This window comes from Xiphophorus hellerii, chromosome 13 (genome assembly GCF_003331165.1).
Source record: "Xiphophorus hellerii strain 12219 chromosome 13, Xiphophorus_hellerii-4.1, whole genome shotgun sequence".
Lineage (NCBI taxonomy): Eukaryota > Metazoa > Chordata > Actinopteri > Cyprinodontiformes > Poeciliidae > Xiphophorus > Xiphophorus hellerii.
In genome coordinates, this window is record NC_045684.1 from 11,635,040 (window position 1) to 11,656,303 (window position 21,264).

At 36.3% G+C, this 21,264-nt stretch overlaps 2 protein-coding genes across 4 annotated transcripts; both read right to left on the bottom strand.

Annotated features, from left to right (window-relative positions):
• Positions 1–661: 661 nt before the first annotated feature.
• Positions 662–8,369, bottom strand: LOC116731899 (histone-lysine N-methyltransferase SETDB1-A-like). 2 transcript variants are annotated; one of them, XM_032581788.1, is made up of 10 exons: positions 8,302–8,369; positions 6,723–6,906; positions 4,883–4,992; positions 3,864–4,778; positions 3,415–3,561; positions 2,829–3,030; positions 2,644–2,717; positions 1,499–1,689; positions 1,296–1,418; positions 662–1,196 (listed from the first exon to the last, which is right to left on the bottom strand). In XM_032581788.1, exons 2-9 carry the CDS (start codon positions 6,890–6,892, stop codon positions 1,302–1,304), a joined length of 1,926 nt encoding a protein of 641 aa, XP_032437679.1. In that variant the 5' UTR covers positions 6,893–6,906; positions 8,302–8,369; the 3' UTR covers positions 662–1,196; positions 1,296–1,301. The 2 variants fall into 2 exon arrangements, with proteins under 2 accessions (XP_032437679.1, XP_032437680.1); XM_032581789.1 differs by lacking the exon at positions 6,723–6,906 and having other exon boundaries at positions 8,302–8,347.
• A 987-nt stretch (positions 8,370–9,356) lies between these two features.
• On the bottom strand, positions 9,357–20,115 carry LOC116730842 (histone-lysine N-methyltransferase SETDB1-B-like). Of its 2 annotated transcripts, none has more exons than XM_032580357.1 (8): positions 19,832–20,115; positions 17,854–17,955; positions 17,388–17,732; positions 17,115–17,249; positions 15,099–15,300; positions 14,922–14,995; positions 12,806–12,996; positions 9,357–12,286 (listed from the first exon to the last, which is right to left on the bottom strand). In XM_032580357.1, the coding sequence occupies exons 1-8, from the start codon at positions 19,836–19,838 to the stop codon at positions 12,173–12,175; spliced, it is 1,170 nt and encodes a 389-aa protein (XP_032436248.1). In that variant the 5' UTR covers positions 19,839–20,115; the 3' UTR covers positions 9,357–12,172. The 2 variants fall into 2 exon arrangements, with proteins under 2 accessions (XP_032436248.1, XP_032436247.1); XM_032580356.1 differs by having other exon boundaries at positions 17,854–17,958.
• Positions 20,116–21,264: the final 1,149 nt, after the last annotated feature.

Consider the following 21,264-nt stretch of genomic DNA (forward strand, 5'->3'; position numbering starts at 1 on the left):
AGGTGGTTCCCCTTTGGTCTCATCGGATCAAAGAACTATCTTCCACTTGACTATGGAGTCTCCCTCACATAATTTGGCAAATTCTAGTCAAGTCTTGATATGGGTTTTCTTCAATAGTAGCTTTCTCATTGCCACTCTCCCACAAAGCTTTAAATGGTGAAGAACTCAGGCAATATATGTTGTACGCAGAGTATTGCAACTCCTTCAAGTATAATCGTAGGTGTCCTTGCACAGTCACTCAGTTATGTTCCTTACAGCGATTATAAAAATAACCGCTGTAAGGAATTTAATTGAACTGAATGGTATATTCAGTGCTTTAGAGATCATTTTGTATCCATTCCTTAACTTACACTCATCAATAACCTTTTCTCTGATTTATTTGGAGTGTTCTTTAGTCTTTATGTTGCAATGGTAGCCAGGAATACTCTTTAACCATTGAATGGACCTTCCACACATTAGATGTTTGTATACAAGTCACTTGGGACTCATTCACTGCACTATACTGATCTCATTCCACTTACTGTGAGACTATTAGCATCAATTGGCTGGACCTCTATTGATTTAGGTCAGTCACTTTAAAAGGGGTGAATATTTATGAAAATCACTCATTCTAAGTAAAATATTTTTATTTACCGGTAATCATAATCATTTTGTAGAAATGTTCACTTTGACAATAAAGAAATAATTTATTGTCAAAAATGGCAGATTTGGATCGATTTGTTAAAGCAAAAACAACAGAAAACATCCAAGGGGGTGAACACTTTTTACAGATGTTGAAGGAAAGTCTTTATACTACACAAAAAACAACAGTTTTTATTTAACAACACAGACCACACAAGTATGCTAAAAAAGCATTTGCAATTGAACAGAAATAACTCTTATAAAAAAATTACAAGTCCTCAGCTGTTTTAATGAGGTAGAATCTTCAGAAGATCAATAATACTATTCCAATCTACAAATACAGAGAATGTAATTTAAAAAATGTATGTAATGTAAATTAAGCTTCCTCAATGGTCCAAACTCTCAGATGACTCAAGAAAAGCTGGAAGTGGAACAGCCAAAGTCGCATAATGCCAGAGGAATTTTGAAAAACCACTGCAGTATTTCCACCAGGAGCTTGGAGCGCCAGCAGGAAGCATGCTGTTCACCTTTCCAGACATGGTTCTTCTCAACCCAATGTGCTGATTTTAATGATCCTACAGAGCAAAACAAAATGAGTAATAGAATTTGGATTATCATAACATATTATTGCGATCAATTCCTAAGTTTGAATTATCTAAAATAAATAATTTTACCATTGACTAAAGAGGTTTCTTTGCCGATTCCGCAGCCTCCTTCTTCCACATGCTGTACCTCATACTGACCATATGTTCCAGGCGTAGCGAGCCTCGGTAGAGCCACTCCTTATGTTTATCACTCTGAAGGTGAAAATGAACAGAAACATCTTGCGCTCAAAAGGAAAAAAATGATCATAAGTACTTAATAAACATCAACTAACCTCAAAAATGACCTCAACCAAGCTGCAGTCAACAGCGGTGACCTCACACTTCTGCATGACACCTTCATAATCAGCCTTTATAGTCTGTCCAACTTTGTACTGGGTCTGCGGTGGGTAAGGCCAGACTTTCAGATACTCCTTCATGAAGTCCCTGTGAATTTCATCAGGAATGTCATCTAAAGGATTGTCCACTGTCAAAAAAGAGAAAAAAGATTCACTGTTTTTGTGATGGTAAGACGACAGATGCTGTGTACAAGAAAGTGAATAATTTGAGATCTGAGTTATACTTTAAGATCGGCACACGATTTTGATATTCAGTTAGATTTGGAAATGGTATAACAATATTTCATATTGTACAAAAAAAAACTTTATAATGTACTTTGGTCTAGTTTCTAGAGCATATATAATAAAATGTTGATTTCAGAAAATAAAATGCAGCCACATGTTAATTTTTTTCTGGACTCATAATATGGATCTTTTTCTTAGTTGGGATGATAGCAGTAGCTTTCTTTCTTTATTTTAAAGTTCACTGGTATAAAGAGCTTTTATACATTGTTCAGGTATAATCAGATCAAAATTTTAAATCAATTCTAAGTAGAAATGTGAATCTTTCACTGTCTAGTGAGTCGATTGGTAACCATTTGATTCAGAAACTATTTCTAATTCAGAAACCAAATTTTCTATTCAAACGGTCTCGAGATTCTGTTTACGGTCATTTATTTCATTAACAGGAAAAAAAGATAGTGTAAAACAAAGAGAACATTTATTTAAAACAATTCTATGAGGTGCCATACTCAGTTCACATTTAAACAAAAATAGGTTTGTGCATAAAATTCTTTAACTTAAATTACCAGTATTAGCTTAGTTGCTTGTCTTTTTCTTAATTAAAAAAATATCAAAGAATAATTCAAAATAACACACGGTGGGCGAGACGATGTGAAGGATACTCACAAATAGGAGCCGCAAACATGTACAACTAAAGGGCATTTTAAAATAGATTTGTTAGCATTTTGAATTGATTCAAAATACTCAGGAGTGGGAATTACAATACTGATTTTTTTTCTGCACCTACTCCTTCTAAAATTTTATTTAGTGTCTTTTGTCAATAAGTTATTAAGTTGTTTAATTTGACGACACAAACTTACATGCTCTGTACACCAGATGGAGTGCAGGTAAGCCAATATACATGGGGGTGTGGTCATCAATATACACCAGGAACCTAGAAAAGACCACGCATTTTCATCAAATGGGTGAAGTAAATTATGTTCACTTTCAAGTAGAAGAAATTAGTTTTATATAAAGGTTTTTAAGTTCAGTAAAAGATTCAAACCTCATGCGATTTTTTCGGCTAGGGAGCTCGGCCATTATGCCGGGCTTGTACTCCACTTTCTCATTTGAAATCTTGACCACCACACGACAGCCTATAGAAAGCTCTTCCAACTTTGGCATGTTGTCAAAGGCAAGGTGGTGACCGGACACGAGGATTTTACCCTTTTCCTCAAAAGTGACCTTGTATTTCACCTTTCCACCTTCTGAAACGAGAAGAAACAGCAATATCATACCAAAGTTAGGCATAATAATCAGACTTGAATTGATAATTAAACAATAAAGCTAAGATTTTCAGACTTGTTTTTGTTTGGGTGCACAGTCAGGGAAGTTAAAATCATAAAATATCCCTTAAGAGACTCAAAATAAAGCTGCTTTGGACAAACTTGTTTGGGAAATAAGAGCCAATTTCTTCTTCTGTCCAAAATAGGTCAGAAGAAGTCCGACTCATATTTATGGAGCCTTAAGTTTAAACATAAAGTTTCCCACAACAGAGAAAATTATATTTTCAAGTGAGAGAACTCGGCTCCAACTCATCAGATCCATTGTAAACAAATGTTTGGACATACATACAAACCATAAAGTCTTACCTTTTGTTATTATTTCTGCAACTTTCCCTCGTTGCCAGCACAAATGTTGCTTTCTCGCCAGGACGTTCATGTTCACTTTGATTTCTCTTTTGGGCACGCTTGGAGGAGCAACGGTCATTTTAGAGGACTGCTGGCTGGCAAAGGAGTCTGCAGTCAATACAAAAAGCACAAAATGTTACTAGTAAATCTGACATATGAGAAGATTATGAGAACGTATAAGAATGGTTACGTCTTCTACACTAACAATGTTGGAAGCAACCTACAAGATCCCGTGAAGGTTAAGGACTTCTATATTTAGAAAACAAATTATAAACATATCATGTACAATTTTCTTCCATAAGTGTTACGCAATAATGCTGAGTATGCAAAATAAACTATTTTATATCAGTAATAAATTTAATATAGAATATAACAAAATGATATGAGTGTTTGATCAGCTCCTGGCTTACTTTTTGTCTCTGCAGGTGGTGTGATTGTTTTGATCACAGTCTTAGCACTGACTGTTTTGGACGGCTCTGTTGCTGACACCGGCGTTTTGGACATCTCTGTTGCTGACACCGGGGTTTTGGACATCTCTGTTGCTGACACTGGCGTTTTGGACGGCTCTGTTGTTGACGGCGGTGTTTTGGACAGCTGTGTTGATGGCGTTTTGGAGGATTCAGACGTAGTGTTTGTTGTGCTGGGCTGAGCTCTCGTCTCTGTAGTTTTGCCAGGCGTTTTTGTTGCTACTGTTGCACTGGTTTGGGATGTCTTTATTGTCTTGCCGGAGAGCCGCATCGTTAGTTTTGTAGAGAGGGACCGAAGTGCTGCAGCATTTTCTTTGCTGCTTTCATCATCACTATCTGAAGTTGATGGTAAGCTTGACGATTCCGAGACGTCACACTCCTTGTAATTGGGTTTTTTGATGGTAGTTGTTGATCTCATGCTCCTTCTGGTTGTTGGCGAAGACATTCTGCTTCTTTTGGAAGCCAAATTGAGCTTTTCATGTTTTTGTTTGTTTTTATTCATTTTTCTCTTCTTCTTGGATCCAGTACTAAAATCTGAGAGTGAACAGTTTGATTCACTCGTCTCTTTGTCTGGTTCCCACTGCACACCGGACTCTGCAGAGCTTAAATTTTCCTTGTTATCGCTGCCGGAGTCAGACGAAAGAGGGGGCATACTGGCAGAAATCTCAGAATTTGTAAGTTTACTCAAAACCACCAAAGCTTCTTTGCCTAAAGCAACACCGGGGGTTTTTTGACTAACAATTTCCTCCTGATATTCTTCAAGTTCTGACACTGGTGACTGTGAAGCTGAGTCCCTGGAAGCTGAAGGTCTGTGAATACGATCCCCCGAAGAAACAAACACAAATGGTAAAGTACGCCCTAAAAAGTAAAAAAAAAAAAAACAAGAAGCAAATCAGTGGGATTCAAATCCCAGTTTCAATCTCAATTGTTTCAATTTGTGAGGTGATTGATTTCCCTCTTACTGCAGCTCATGGGTTCTTCATCGTTCTCACCATCGGAATCCAAGTCAGTGTACTCCCATCCCAACTGAGAGTACAGTTCTTTCACAGTGTTCTCAAATATCACAACAGACCTAAAATATAACAGAAAATAATGTAAATAAAACAGAGTCCAGGAAATTACACCCTGAATATAGTTTTTAGGAAGTGAAGAGTCTCTAGTTGGTTCAGATTATGCTTTCTAATGAATATCAAAATGTAGAGTATACATAAAATGTCTCAACACACTTATAAGTTGATCACATTTGTAGCATAAAATATCCATCATATTAAATTAGATTATATCTTCTATATTCACATTTTTTCCTTAAGACAAACTCCAAATTGCCACAAACCAGATCCCCGTCACAGTAAACATGTGCAAGATAATGCTCCACTCAAATGAAACCAAACTTGAGGCGCAAAACAGCTACAGTTTTATTTACACGACTATAGATTCCAAACTTTTATTTGTTTTTTAATCTCCAAACAGCCCCCCCTTTATCAATCAAAATTCAGATTGCGAAAAACACTAAACATCAGTATGTTAACTTCAATCAATTCAGTAAAGTCTATAGTACATGATTAATGTACCCGGTTTTAAAAACTGTTGACTTATCATGTGTACATAGTACATTTAATCAGTATGAACATGGTTGTATTTTTTGGTTTGTTTTCTTATGACATTGTTTTATGTGATGTTTTGATGTTTTCCTAACAGGTCCTCGTTGAAAACGAGAATTTGATCTAAAACAACTTACAAGGTAAGATAAAGCAGGGTTTCCTGGCGGCCCGCCATGCTTTACTAGTCCAACATTAAGCAAAAATTGCTTAATTTTCTTTTTCTTTTAATCAAGCCGGATTGCAAGCTTCTCTGTTGCTCTGAGCGTTTCACTGGCGGAGCATATTTATGCCTGTGGTTCCGACCCAGCCCAGTTTTACACCTACTTAATGCACAGACAGCAGACACTGAAGGCTGTTGACGAACATGTCTTCACGGCAGATAGTCACTGCAGTGAAGAGATGTACAGAAGGGGCTTCATTTATGCCTATGAGAAGCAAAGAAATGAAGAGCAACACCAGGAAACCACACCTAATGTGACGGTTTCTCCAGCTCCTCCTCTCTAAGATTATTAAGGTGCTTTCGGAGAGGAGCTACAAATTTCTAACTTGGCTGAAGAAAATATCCCTGATGAGAAAATAAGCGAGCTTTTTGAGGCTGGAGAAGTGTAAGTGTCCGGGACAGAACATGTGTCCTGATGGGTTCAGTTACTTACAGATTTGCAACCAGAGACACAAACATTTATAGGATAAAAGGGTAAAAAGATTTGACAGATTTCCTGGCGGCATGTTTCATTCCTAACAGGAGGTTGTGGTTATTTTGAAGCGATCTGATTGGCTGGCAGGTCTTAGCATTGCGCTACACTGCTCCCTACGGGTTTGGCATGTGTAAAACAACTCTGAGGGGCAGATTTGTGAGGATTCATGCGGCTGAAACCAAAAAGGTTAAGTAAAATTGTTAAATTGAATTAGGATGCATCAGAGACACACCAGAAAGGTCCAACTATGATAAGTAAAAAACCAAGTTGTTAACTCTCTAAAACAAGGGAGAAAAGGATGAGGGAAACGCTCAGCTTTGTCACCAAGTTTGTGTCCCCAAAAAAGAAATTTTAATTTGTTTCCCAAGATACAAGCCAACAACCAAAAGCGTTTTTATAATTTCTTCACAATGAAAAATGTCATCAACGTCACTGTGAGAACCTGTCTTTTATGAGTGCAAGAATATGGCAGCAATATGAGGAAGACATAGATTGACAATACTTACTGACAGAGCTTTAAAAATCTGGTTGCCTGTGTTTGCCTTCTTTCTAGTAGAGACTGCAGCAGCTGGTATTTCATGAGAGTGCTAGCAGTGGACAGCCTGGCTTTGTGAACCTCATCTCTGATCCAGCTTTGGAGCTCCTCTTTGCTTATCTCTATTTCTTTTCTCTCCATCCGCACTGCAACAACTCAAGGGTCACAAGTGCAGAACACAAGTGAGATAAACAGGTGTTCCACACAGCTTCCTGTTTCCCTCCCTGTCTATCTTATTGGGTTCTACACAACGTTGTGTATAACTGTTAAACTGAATTGTACTTTGTAATTCTCATCATTTAACAAATTAAAATTGTAAAAGTACGGTATTTACTTGCATTCATCCTGATTTACGTGTAACCAAGTCCAACCAAATACCATCTGAAGTCACTTCATTAGTAAATAGAATCCACAGGCATGTTATTTAGTCTCAGAATAAATACAGCTGTAAACTTCAACTCTCCTTGAAAACACCAACCTCACAATGAAACACAGAATCATCCTGTGTAGATATTGTCACAGAGGAAAAAGTCATAATCGGTAGGAAGGGAGACGAAGCTAAACACAGGCTAATTTAGGGAGAAAACCTGGAAGAGGTTGTAAAGTATTTGAGATTGGGTTACAAGGTATAAAATTAATGTTGAGGTCCAGTTTGCCATAAATGTAGCTGTTTTGCAAAGATGAATGTGGAATATCTTTAGTTTCTAGATGGGTAAAATGGACATAAGATCTTTTTACAACTCTGAGGTGGGATTCACCTTATCTTTAATGGTGTAATTTATCAGAGCAGCAGCTCATCGGCAGCTGAAAGGAAGGGTTAGATAAGCTCAATAGAAAGGCCAATAACGTACTTTACGCATTGTTCGCGCGTCGTCTACGCATGACGTGAAATGCTCAGATGTATGACCCTGAGGGGTTTCCATAGGCCAGCTCCAACTTAAGAGTGCCCCAGTTAGACAAAAGTAAGACACATTTCTGTTACCTTTTTAAAATGTTTACCTTTGTGTGCATATGCATGGTCCTACTTGCCTTAACTTTATGATGTGACCCCTGAATTTCCCAACTGGATGACAATGAGTGATATGTATATTATATTCTAATTAACTTCTAATAAAATGTCATTTGGGCTAAAATTTTAAGTATAAAATTATTTTTTAAGATAATACTTAAAAAATACTTAAAGCCAATCTCCCAAACCTCTCCAATAATCAGAGCGAGTCGATTGCTGTTGTATCGTAAACGAGGGATGCTGTCGACGAAACAAAGAAAACGTTGCCTTATCAGATGGTCAGATTGTAAATAACCGTCTGACCATCGAGCTGTTTACCTCCATCGAAACCTTTGATTGAGAAAAATCTTTTTTTTTGCGTGACCTTTACTTATTTGTGCTTCTTTACAACAAACCGTAAAAGATATTAGAAGCGTACAGCTTCTAACATTTCGTGAATCAAATTTTACATCTGGCCTGAAACTATTTAAATCGCTACCCATACAAACATATGTCTACGATTACCTCATGACAATAAGTTTCAGAAATGTACACATCTTACCAGTAAAACAGTTTTTCTACAAGTCAATTGTAACTTCCTCTTCTCCTCCTTCTTCTTCTTCTCCCTCTTCTTTTTCTTCTTCTTTGGGGAGTAAAACTGGCGCTTTTGGATGGCAAGTGATAAGGTGGCGCCACCCATCGACATGAATACGGCGCCACTTGCCACCAGTGGCTATGGAATGTTCTTCTCCTTTTCCATAATGGCGGATCGCAAGCAACTTCAAGGTGCATACCGCCACCTACTGTACATGAGTGTGTATGGAATTTTAACGGTAACAATAATAAAAGCCTTAAAACTGCTATATTTGAGTTATTTTGCGAGGAGTACAATATTAATTTTCTTTTGGTAATTTTGGTCAGTAAAAACATTACAATCTTCTCCACAACACTTACACTAGTTTTTTTTTCCTTTCTCATTTTAGTCTAAACTTAGCAAAACCATCAATTCCTCTATGTGTCCGTCGTATTTAGTTGCATCTCCTTTATTTTTATTAATTCATTTCTAGATATAGTGGCATTTGTTGAAGCCTTGTTATTCTAGATAAGACTTTTAAGCATATTGCATTATTTTTCAAAGGAGTTGGGGTCAGGATCATTGTCAAAGTTTATCCTGCTGTATTCATCCCAGAATGCCATGATGCATGTTTGAGATCCCCAATATACTATGCAAGTTCTGGGTTGCTCCCTAACTTATTAACCAATTTTATTTCATCTGTGGATCATTGTTTGAGTTGGATGCTACACTTGGATGTGATTGGGTGTCCAATTTAAATAAAGTACAAGAACCTGAGAGCGGTTAAATATGAAGCCAGAACTATGACAGAAGCTTGTTGATGTTTACAAAAACTCTGGGGTTTAAAGTGAAATTTAATGTGTTGCCAGATTTATTTTTGAGCATTGAAGTAGATTGGTTTGATCATGAATACTTTGATCTGAAGATAAAGAAATTCAAATCTGAAAACATCTTTATTCCTAATTTTCACCCAGCTGAGTGAATCTCACCAGAATAGTTTTCATCAAAGAGAAGATAAAAAATCAAGTAAAACATGAAACAAGTTGTGTAAGAAACTAGTTTTATTGCCAGCCTTTGAAAATTAGGATGAATAAACAAAAATGACCAAGAACCAAAATTACAAAATATTTAAAAAGAAGAGTCAGAAATGGACACGCACACAAAAAAAAATACGACAACATAAACAATTAACACTCGTAGTTCATTTGGGACAATTAGAGGGAAGATTGAGTAGATAATTAATATTTGAGTTGCTTGCGCTTCTGTAATCTTTCACAAAGAGGTATATATAGTCTAATACAAACACCGCCTGACCAAAAACGTTTGTCAACTGGATTTAACTAAGCAAATACCTTGTTGGCTAATTACTGCATCTTTCTGCTGACAACACATCATTTAAGAGTGCTGATTTATTGAGCAGCTTGTTTCTTGAACTATCATAGTGAAAGATGTATCCTCTGGCTGTGGACAATATGTCAGTCTCTTTAAGAAGGGTCAAATCATTTGAATCAAGTTTCAACATTACAGAAACTACTGAAATTGGGTCAATAACTTATTGGAGGGAGAGTGAGGAAACATCGTCTTTAAGAAGAAATGTCATGAATGATTATGATGGGGGTTATCTCTTAAACATCACTGAAATCAAACCAAAGAAGAAAAAAAACAGTGTAACTAAGGGCTATGGCTCATAGTGAAAGTAAGCATATTTTCCCATGCAAAAAGTCAAGGGATTGGGACTGAACAGCTGTACAACCATAAGAAAATCAATAATCAGTCAGAAAAATTGAAGAGAAAGGCTTCAATTTGCAATAGAGCAAAAAGACTAGACTCTGGAAGAAAGTCATATAATCTGATGAGTTCAGATTTACCCTCTTTTTTCAATGGTTGGACTCTCTCCATCATCAGTACAAGATATTGGCGAAAAATGAATACGACACTGGATGGAAATAAATCTTGTGACCCTGCAGTAGCGTATCGAAACAATGCAAGAGCAAAAATCAAAGTTAAGGCAGACCAACAAAACACTAAAGTGTGTGACCTTTTTATTGGTGATTACCTTTTTTGGCCAGGTTCTTTTATCTTAAATAGTAAAGAAAATAAATAAATCTACAACAAAACCTGAAGGAAATCGAACATGTACAAAATAATCTGTGTTAAAAGTTAATGCATGAGTTTGATTTTTTTATTCTGATGGGGGATATTAGAAGCATGTCTCAAATCTTTTTTGTTTTTTTCTCACCATTTATGTAGTAATAGCAACTAGTGAAACTCTACAGAACTACAAACTTCATTTGGCCTTCAGAGTAGCTCAAGAACAGTAGATAACTTCATAAAACAGGTTTCAATTGCAAACAACTGGATGCAAGCCTTACGTTACCAAGTTGGGTGTGGTGGTCTAAAGCATGATAGCACTCTAAATCAACAGAGACATGTTCTGAGTGAAGAACCATGACTCTTTATGTGGCAATCCAATGTATTGATTGCAATGTATCTAGTGCAAAATTGTGTGGGTTTTTAATAAAGCTGCAGGATATAAACACATTTTGGACAATTTCATAACCCCAACTTTCTGGAAACGGTTTAGAGGTGGCCTCATCTTATTTGACACCTTTAGGATGAATTAAGAGCATAGAAGTTGGACCTTCTTGCCCAACATCAGTGTTTGACGTCACAAATGGTTAAACATTCCCATAAACATGCTCTTAATCTTTGTGGAAAGACTTCCCAGAAGAGTTATTGTAGGTGCCAACATCCTAAACTGCACGGATTAAGAATAAGATGTCACTCAAGTTCATAAAGGTTTAAAATCAAATGAGCAAAACATTTGACAACATAGTGTAGCACTGCAATTCTGTTTGTGACCACACAAGATTACCTAGAATGATTTGTAATAGATTTAAGGATATATCTTTCATATTTCAAAAACATATTTGAAATGCTAGAATAAGGAAAGCTTAATATATTGAATTGAGACCTCTTGATTAATAGTTGGATAATAAAATGATTGGTTAACATGAAAAAAATCCTCCAGCTTTTGGAGAAACTAAGACTCAAACATCACAAGGAAAAAGGTCAGAGTGTAATGACATCAACAGAGTAGGTAAACGGGAAGCAAAGCAGTCTGAAATGATGCATATTGTTGCACCACAGGGGAAAAAAAAGATTTCAGGAGCTGTTGAAGAGAAGATTGAGTGAAACTGGTTTCTACATTAAGTATCAAATCAAAAATAAAATAAAACTTGTTAGCTAGCTGGCAGATTTGCATCACAACAGTAGGCAATGCCTGGTTTCCAGCATGAAGGTACAATAATGTTTAAAAATGAAAACAAAAAAATGTTAGCAAAGATTTTTCAACTTCATCAAGCAGAGTAATGCAGAGCTTCCACACATTGCTGCACACTGCCATTCAGCTTTCTGAAGGGCCATAGGGCTTGTCACTCGCTCACGGAACAAATTCAGCTGTTTTTGGAAATATTTACGTTACATTTTAAATTCATGCTGCCATGAATAGTGTCCAGATGAGATCTATAGATGATCATATCATCAAACATTGCTTTAAAAGTTCCAGGTACCTGGTTTCAGCTCCAAAAACATACTCTGGAATCTATGGGAGTGTCTTGCATTTCAGTTTAATTAATATAAGTACATTTGTAGAATTAGGGAGCAGGGGAAATTAAATTCATTTATCGTCATGAAGAACAGGGGAAGGGTTTGTTTGGGTAGTCTCTTTTCAGTCTTTTAATAAATTTGATTTAGGCTGAAATGTTACAAAAACAAAACAAACAAAAAGGACGCATCCCTCTTAGGAATTTGTATTTATCATTTCTACATCTATTTTACATATACCTGCATCTATGAATTAATCAGAGTCAGAGTCATCCTTGGACTCTAGCTTGTTCCTCTCTTCCCACAGTCTGGCAATGTGTTCCAGTCGCACAGAGCCTCTGAAGATCCACTCCCTTCGCTGATTTTCCTGAAAAGTAACAAAAAATGTTAGGAACACAAAATTAAAGGAACTGATGTAAGATGCCAATATAGTTTTGCGCTTACTCGTGTTATTATAAATAAAAAAAACCTAGTGCTGAGGTAAGGATGTATAAAAAGTAAATATAAAATTTTTATTCCATTTCATTTTGAATGTATTTTACTTTGAGTTGATTTGAGTTTCTAAGCAGGTTTAATAATACGTCACTTCCTGACATGATGTCCATTTTTCTAAGCCATTTTGCAAGATTGGAAAGACAGGCGAACATGCCATTAAAAAAAAAACATCAGATCCTCATTGGTTAGGAACCAGAAACAATACAGATACTTCTCAACACTTGTTCCATATGTAAAAGTTTAAATGTAAGGTAGGGGAGGTCAAATTAAAAGTCTTCTCTTTACAAATTCTAAGAAAAGACTGAAAAATAAATCCTTCACAGATAAAGTCTCGCATGCAAAACTGTTTAAAGACATGTAAAAAACAATAAGCAAAAGAAGAAACACTAACCTGAAAAACAACTTGCATTAAGCTGCAGTCGATTACAACAACCTCACACATCTGCATGACTCCATTAAGCTCCACATTAAAGCTCTGTCCAGCTCTGTACTTGTTTAAGTGAGGGTACGGCCAGTCCTTAAGGTACTGTCTCATAAAACATTTGTGCGCTCCGTCAGGAACGTCGTCCAAAACATCTTCCACTGTTGGGAAAAGAGCAAAAGATTAAAGTCTGATACGGTATGAACAGATTCGTCTGAAGTAGATAAGGAAGTAAACTTACACCGTGTTCCAAATTATTATGCAAATTGGATTTAAGTGTCATAAAGATGACATTTTTTGTTGTGCTATTAAATTAATAGATGGTATTGTGTGTCCGGGCTCTTTGAATCACTATAATTAATTTCAGAGAGCTGGTTGATTAGTTTGTCTGGTGAGCTCAATTAAAGGAAATCTACTTAAGAAGGATGTTCCACATTATTAAGCAGGCCACAGGTTTCAAGCAATATGGGAAAGAGGAAGGATCTCTGCTGATGAAAATCATCAGATAGTGTAGTGCCGTATGACAAGGTATGAAAACATTAGATATTTAACGAAAACTGAAGCGTTATCATCGTACTGTGAAGAGATTTGTGTCTGATTCAGAACTAAGATGGGTTTGTACAGATAAAGGCAGAATGAGGAAAGTTTCTGTTAGACAAATTCATTGGATTAAGAGAGCAGCTGTTCAAATGCCCTTACAAAGCAGCAAACAGTTATTTGAAGCTGCTGGTGCCTCTGGAAGCTCAAGGTGGAGGATCCTCCAGAGGCTTGAGGTGCGTGAACTATTCGGCCTCCCCTAACCAGAGCTCACAAGCAGAAACGGTCGCAGTGGGCCCAGCCGTACATGAAGATTCATTTTCAAACAGACTTGTTCACTGATGACTGCTGTGCAACCCTGGATGGTCCAGATGGACGCAGTAGTGGATTGGTGGTGGATGGCCACCACATCCCAACACGGCTGTGACGTCAGCAAGGAGGTGGTGGAGTCATGCTTTGGGCCGAAATCATGGGGAGAGAATCATTGGTCGGCCCCTTCAGAGCCCACGGAAGTATGAAAATGACCTCAGCAAAGTATACGGACTTTCTGACTGATCACTTTCTTTCATGGTTCAAAAAGAAGAGCCGTACCTTCCATAGCAAAATCATCTTCATGCATGACAATGCACCATCTCATGCTGCAAGGAATACCACTGTGTCATTGGCTGCTATGGGCATGAAAGGGGAGAAACTCATGGTGTGGTCACCATCCTCCTCTGACCTCTGACCTCAACCCTATTGAGAACCTTTGGAGTTTCCTCAAGCAGAAGATCTGAATGCAGTTCATATCAAAACAGCAGCTCTGGGAAGGTATTCTGACATCCTGCAAAGAAATTCAAGCAGAAACTTTCCACAAACTCACAAGTTCAATGGATGCAAGAATTGTGCAGGTGCTGTCAAAGAAGAAGTCCTATGTTAACATGTAACTCGGTCTGTTAAGATGTTTTTGATTGAAATAGCTTTTGATTTTAGTACATGTGACCACTTAATGCTGCACATTCAAAGAATGAATGACCGTTTGCAGTTCTTTATAATCCACAAAATGTTTAGAAAATCTGCTGTGCATAATAATTTGGAACAGTGCATTTTGAGTTTTTTATTTTTGAAAAAAATACTTTGCTCATGGGGAGTTTTATTCAGTAAAATTTGATTTATACTGTCATAGTTCATGACTTGAAAATTATACTGACCATCATTTGCATTGACCATTTAAGAAAATCTGAGAAAATATTACTTGCATAATAATTTGGAACACGGTGTATACTACAATCAAAGAACAGGTTCAATCTGTTCTTGGCATGCAAAGAGGAAACTAATGACGCTTGAGATGTGTTAGCAAGCGATTATTATGCAATGTTAATATTGTGCACACCAATGTTGCAATTTGCAAAATATTCCTCATGAATTAAAAAAAACCCAAACAGAAATCTGATGATACAAGTACCTTACACAAAAATCTAAAATACGTAAAAACAGAGAATGTGTTGGATAATGTGACAAAGCATTTGTTTTCTCCAGAGAACATGAGTATTTGTTGCTGTGAACTTACAAGGTCTGCACACCATGTGAAACAAAGGAAGCCCGACATAAACTGGTGTATGGTCATCCATGAACATCAGAAACCTAAAAATCAAAACAAATGAGTCAAACAAACAAAAACTAGCGTCACATTTTTAAAGGTGAAGCCACATATCGTTTGTATTTTTCTCTTATTAAAATTACATACCTGAACTGATTCTTCCTGCTGGGCAGCTCAGCCAGTATTCCGGGTCGGAACCGGTACTTATTATTTTGACAGCGGACCACCACTCGGGCGCCGATGTACAGCTGCTCCACCTTGGGCCTGCTGTCAAAAGCAATGTGGTGTCCGGACACGAGGCACGTCCCTTTATCTTCAAAGCTGACTTTGTACTTCAACCGCCCATCGTCTGTTAGGAGAGAAAAGTAATAAACTGATCAGTTCATCAACACACTTTAAACATCTTTCTGCTCGACTGCATCTCAAAAATGCCTGAAGCTTGCTTTTTTTTTTTCCTTTCTTTTTTTTTTACATTTTGTTGTCTGACAGAGTTGTAAAGTTATAGATTTGGAGTTTTTTTGACTAAAGAATTTTGGGATTTCAAAAAAAAGTGTCATGTTAGAAAAATGAACAGTGATGCAAGAAAACCCAGACTATTCAATAAATTAGAATATTATTGAAAAGTCCATTTGTTTTAAAAACACATTAATTAGATTAATTACACACAGATGGATGATTGAAAGCCTTTGTTTCTGTTAGTTATGGTGATTTTCCAACGGCTAATAAAAACATGACATTTAAAATTAGGATATTACATCAGACAATTAAAAAAGCTATTTTAAATGAAAGGTATGTTTAATACTTGCTTAAAGGTTGTTACTTTCAATAAGTGCTTTTAGTCTGCCAGCTGAAACTCATCATAATATATTTATTGAATGTGACTGTAGTTGGTTTCACTTTAGATCAAAAGACAATTACAAGCAACGGCATGACCCAAAGATAAGGGAACAACCTCTTATGCGACACTTGCGCTTGAAGCATCAGGTTTATAAATTTTAATCAGGAACAACCATCCTGATAGGGAAATAGAAATCACTACTGAGGTCATCAGGGTCATATGAAAACCTGACCATAACCTACAGTCAAGTCCCTGTAAGGGTCATTGGCACTGACGATCCTTAAAAAAACCCCAACAACGCTGAACACGCGTTGTTTTGGTCACGTGTCTCAATGTGAAACTGCCTGGAAAGACGAGACGATGTTCTCATAGTTTTCATGTTTCACACATATGGCTCAAACCATCTGTCTTCCATGTCTAAAATGACCACGTTATTATTTTATTTGAGTGTTGACCGGATAAGTTGCGTCATCTTCATGTGTTTCTCAAACTCATAATGAATAACCATCTTCCTCCGACTCCTTTTCACATCTCCTGACCCAGTGGTGTCCAAACCTTTTTGCCACAAGGGTCAAAATTACTAAGTTGAAAAAACATGGAGCCACAACAGTTTTATATTTTTAAAATCAAGTTTTTGAGGATTTTTTAAATATTTTTTTTTTATCTGCTCTATAATTAAAAAGAAACTCTTTTCTGTTCACATATTGTTTATCTGCTATAGATATTTACACACACAAGTCATTGTGCTTTACTGATCAAGGTCGTTTTAAAACATAAGAAATCAATCAAGAAAATTTTTTTTTGTTTGTTTTTTTTACAGATATGCGTGGCTGGACATTACAGCTTTTGGCAGCTTTTTTACTTGTGTTTTCACACAAGTAAAAAAAAAAGTTTGCAGATAAATGTAAAACAGACAGTACTCTATGAGAAAAAATTGTTTAATTAAACCCCTAACTGCTTTAATAAGTTATAATTATATTTTAAAGAAGCATATTACTTGTGTTTTTGATGCCAAGTATATGTTAAATTAAGTAGAGATTGGTTATACTACATACAATGGATACAACTTGTGTATTTTGTAGGCAAATTAGTGAAACTAGAGATAATTAGAAATAACTCTACAGCACTCAAAAATAAGTGGATGCACCATATTATAAATTTTTTCAGTGAGATTAGGCTACTGTGATGTAAGATTTATATATTTTTATTTTATTTTTCCATCTTTATGAAGAAGGTCTAAAATTTACCAGTAAATATTGAACTATCCAAACCCTTTTTTGCACGTTTACCCTCAGAGTGTCAATCAGGATTTTTTTGCATCTTACCTTTTGTAATTATTTCGACTATTTTACCACGCTGCCACCTCATAGGTCTTCTACGAGCAATAACCATCATGTCAACATTAATTTCTTCTTCGGGTAAGTCGGGGCGGATCTTGTCACGTGAGCAAAGGGAGATACCTGCTGACACAGGAGGGTTATTTTTACTACGGCCGGGAAAATACAAGATACCAAATGTTGAAGTCCTTCAGCATTTTGCAGTATTTACTATAACTTAAGCGAGACGTAACGTCCTTGCAGTTTTATTGTTGATCTTACCGTTACAGTTGTGACTGGTTGTAGGCATCCTTATCAGGTCACAATTGGAGGAATTTGAATATTTGAGTTTGCTGTTTATGACCCAGAAATCCGAATCGCTGGAATCCTCCTCTGATTCCCACTGCGTGTCTGAATCCGAGCTGCTGAAGGATTCGTCTTCGCTGTAGAACTGCGGAGGCGTCGGGGGTCTCAACGCGCCAATTTTATATTCGGGCAGTTTAGTCAAAACTACAACTGCGTCTTTTATAAGAGTGAGGGAGTCGCAGCCATTTTCAAACTTTGTTGCCTTGCTGGGTGTCTCGTGTGTGGAGGGAACGGAGTCCCATGGAGAATCAGGCTTATTTTCTACCAAGAAGGCAAGTTCAGGTTAAAAGCTTCAACCAGTATAAATCACAAAAACTTTCTCAGTTCAATCATTTTCAATCCAAGTCATACTTGCATACTAATGTGCATTAACGGCGATTACCTCTTTCTTTGTCAGGATTCGTTTTTCTCTTGTTTTGTTTCCTCCTCCTCCTCGACCTTGAAAGCTTCTTTGTTTTCGTCTTGAGCTTATCCACCTCCATTGCTACTGCAAACACAGCATATAAAACAAAGGAAGGGATGTAATAACAATAATAGGCAAAAAATATATACATTTTTAACTTATTCTCAAGCTTTCTTTTAGCCACATTTCTTTTCCTGAACTCACACAAGATATCTCTGAGCTCAACCTTTAGAGGCATAAACAGTGTTGGTCAAAAGATGTCTAACAGTTCCATGATTCAGTTTTGGTGCACCCAAGTAGAGTTATCATGAATAAACTGAGATTTTAGGCATAACATTCTGGACATGCGCATAATAAATGCAGGAAGTTTAGGTTTGATTTTGGTTGTAGTAATTGTAATTGTAGTAATTGGTCTGCTACCACCAGAGCAGTCACAGGATGATACTCCTGTGACTGCTCTGAAGAAGATCCAATAAAACTTAATACCTCTCTTTCTGTTATTTCCAAGTATATTAACATTTTCATAACATTTTAGACAGAAGAAATTCCTACATGCTGCTGTAAGAGGCATAGATTGAATATAAATAAATGTCCTCTTTTACAGCAAATTCTAGTATCAGGGAGGGGTTTTGAGGATCTTGTACAATCTAAAAACAGGGTTAGCAACAAATCTTGATATAATCAGCTTTAAGGTCTTTTCTAGATTTATTAATATGAATACGAGCATTTTCTTAAGCAGTCCTAAAGCTGGTGAATATTACCTTAAGATGTTTTTTTTTGTTGTTTTTTTTAACTCACAATATATATTGGAAATACTGGAAAACAATACAAAAGTTAGGGTTTAAGCTAAGTTTTGCCCAAACCCCATAAAAATGATGAACCAGTAGAAATGCTAAGAGCTTTACCATAGTTGATACTTGTTTTTAAATGTTCGCTCCTGATTCGGTGACTAAAAACATCATCACTCCTCCACTACCGTGCTTGTCTGTGCATTACAAAACAATATCTCTCCTATCGACGTCGCTTCAGATGGTTCAAAGTAAATAAGCAAGTTTGCAAACCTAAATTGTCCTTCTATGGCTTCTGAGAGAATCTCTCCCCTGTAAACCTTTATAAAACAAAAAATGTTTAAAATTATTCTGTCGTGCCATTAGAGCAGTCTGGCCTTGTGTAGTTTTCTTGGGTTGCTCGTTAAAGGCTGCCTCAAATGTTTTTCCATTTGTCAATATCCTTTTTTTTTATTATAGAATAATAAACTTTAATCTGGTTTGATAGCTTTATAAATATAATGGGAAGCAACTCACAGCTGAAGTCTTCTCCCCTTTGCTGTGTTAAAAAATCTGGATGCTCCAGATCTGATTATTTTAAAGATTTGTGTAAAATTAATCATTTTCCACGCCTCTGTAAAACTGTTGATTAATAAAATGCCTCTGATTAGCTGTATCTGGTTGCTACTTTTGCACTAAAATCCTATAAAAACAGCACATGGATTCTCAGGTTTGGCTGTGTATAAATCCTAACAATGTAATCTGTTCTGTGTATTTTTACACTAAATGGCACATTTAAATGGTAAAAACAGGCCTTTATTGTGTTCTGTAAGTTACAGACTAGAGGATGTGCCTTGTTTTCACAATAGCTACGTCTGTCCAATATTTTGTCAACCAACGTTCTTGTTTAGTAAACCCGTACACATCACTAGGACAATACCATTAAAAATTCAAAAAGTAATAAAGTTTGGAGTCGGTCAATTTGAACAAAAATAATCTATAAGTTGGGTAATGCTTCACATTGATTGAAGCATGAAGAGGATTTAGTGAAATGTTCACCGTAAGCTCAGGAGTTGCTTCATTGTTAGCTTTAGCTTACTTGTAAAGCAAAGCGACGCGTTTCTACTTTCAACTTAAACTATTACAAAGTGACTAAACGTGCAATAGGTAAGACATGACGCCACACTTACCTTTCATGTGTTCAAGCAATCCACCTCGAAAGACAAAAGGTCTTTAAAACACACACACACACAAGCAAAATACGGTTGTTGTTTTTTTCTCTCTTTTTCTGTCGTTGCAGTTACTTTCAACCGTTGATGCTAGCAATGAAGCTAACGCGATCGACAGTGACCCTTAAAAAATCAAAGGGTTGAGGAAAAGCAATCAGCTGTTCAGATTTTACACAAGAATTTAACAAAGCCCCACTTTGGATACCTCCGTTGTTGTTGGTCTTCTTCCTTGTTTCTGTGGGTTATGGGTGTGATACAGAACAAAACGGTGCGACACCGCCATCAACTGGTAGAAAAGCAGAACTGGTGTTTACTTTCAATCAATAACATACATTTGTTTAGTTTCAAAAGCATACAGTAATAAAACAAGCGACTTCAATATGACTGACTGACAAAAACAGAACTTTTTTCTTAACTGTCTTTCTGTATGGAGCTCCATTAGTGCCACATATAGAGAATCTTATTGAGATAAAGTAATCTCTGATTTGTTTCTGGAAAATAAACTCAGTTTAGATTTTTAGCTTACACACAATCTCACTGAAAGAAAGTTTATCATCTATTATCACACCCAGGCTATAAGAAAAAAAGCTATATGACCCTTGAAACTTTGATTTTCAAGAGTTAACAGCATGCAGACATAAGAACAAAATATAAACTTTAGGGAAAATAAAAAATATACATCTGACTAAAAACAATACACAAGACATCAATTTATTGCAGCAACCTCTATTATATATATTAGATCTTGAAACAAGGTTGGAGAGACATAATCTATCAGCTAAATCAAATATTTCAACTTTAAGGGGCATTCCAGATGAATTATGTGACTAAAAAACTTAAAATTCCTTCTTTTAAATACTGAAACTGTGCACTGTTAGATTTCATGGATTTTACACAGTGATGATTAATTATTAAAGCCAATTTTTTAAATTCTTTGGACAAAATTTGAGTTTAATGGACATATATGTACATTAAAACGCAATTTAAAATTTTCTTAATGCTCTGATTGATGATCAGGGCCAAATGATCTAGAAGCTGGAAAAAGTTATAATTACAATTAGCAACTTGAGATAAAACTACAGTTGAGAAAATTTACTGTACTGGAGAATTTGCCATTTTAATTTGATATTTGAAATCCTAAGGAACTAGAGAACAATAGTCAACTTGCTTTAGCAAGATATATGGCATGACCACATTCAGTTGCACTGGTTTCCTGATGGAGGGCTGGATAACATGTGTGATTTGTGGCTTCTTTAAGTAGTATAGCAATCAAGTCCAAAATATGTTTTAGCAAAAGTAATTATAATGTTATGCCTTACTAGTGTGTAGTTTAATTGGAAACTATTGGCTTTAAAAATGTATAAACATGAGAGACTTTCTTTAACCTTCTCAGA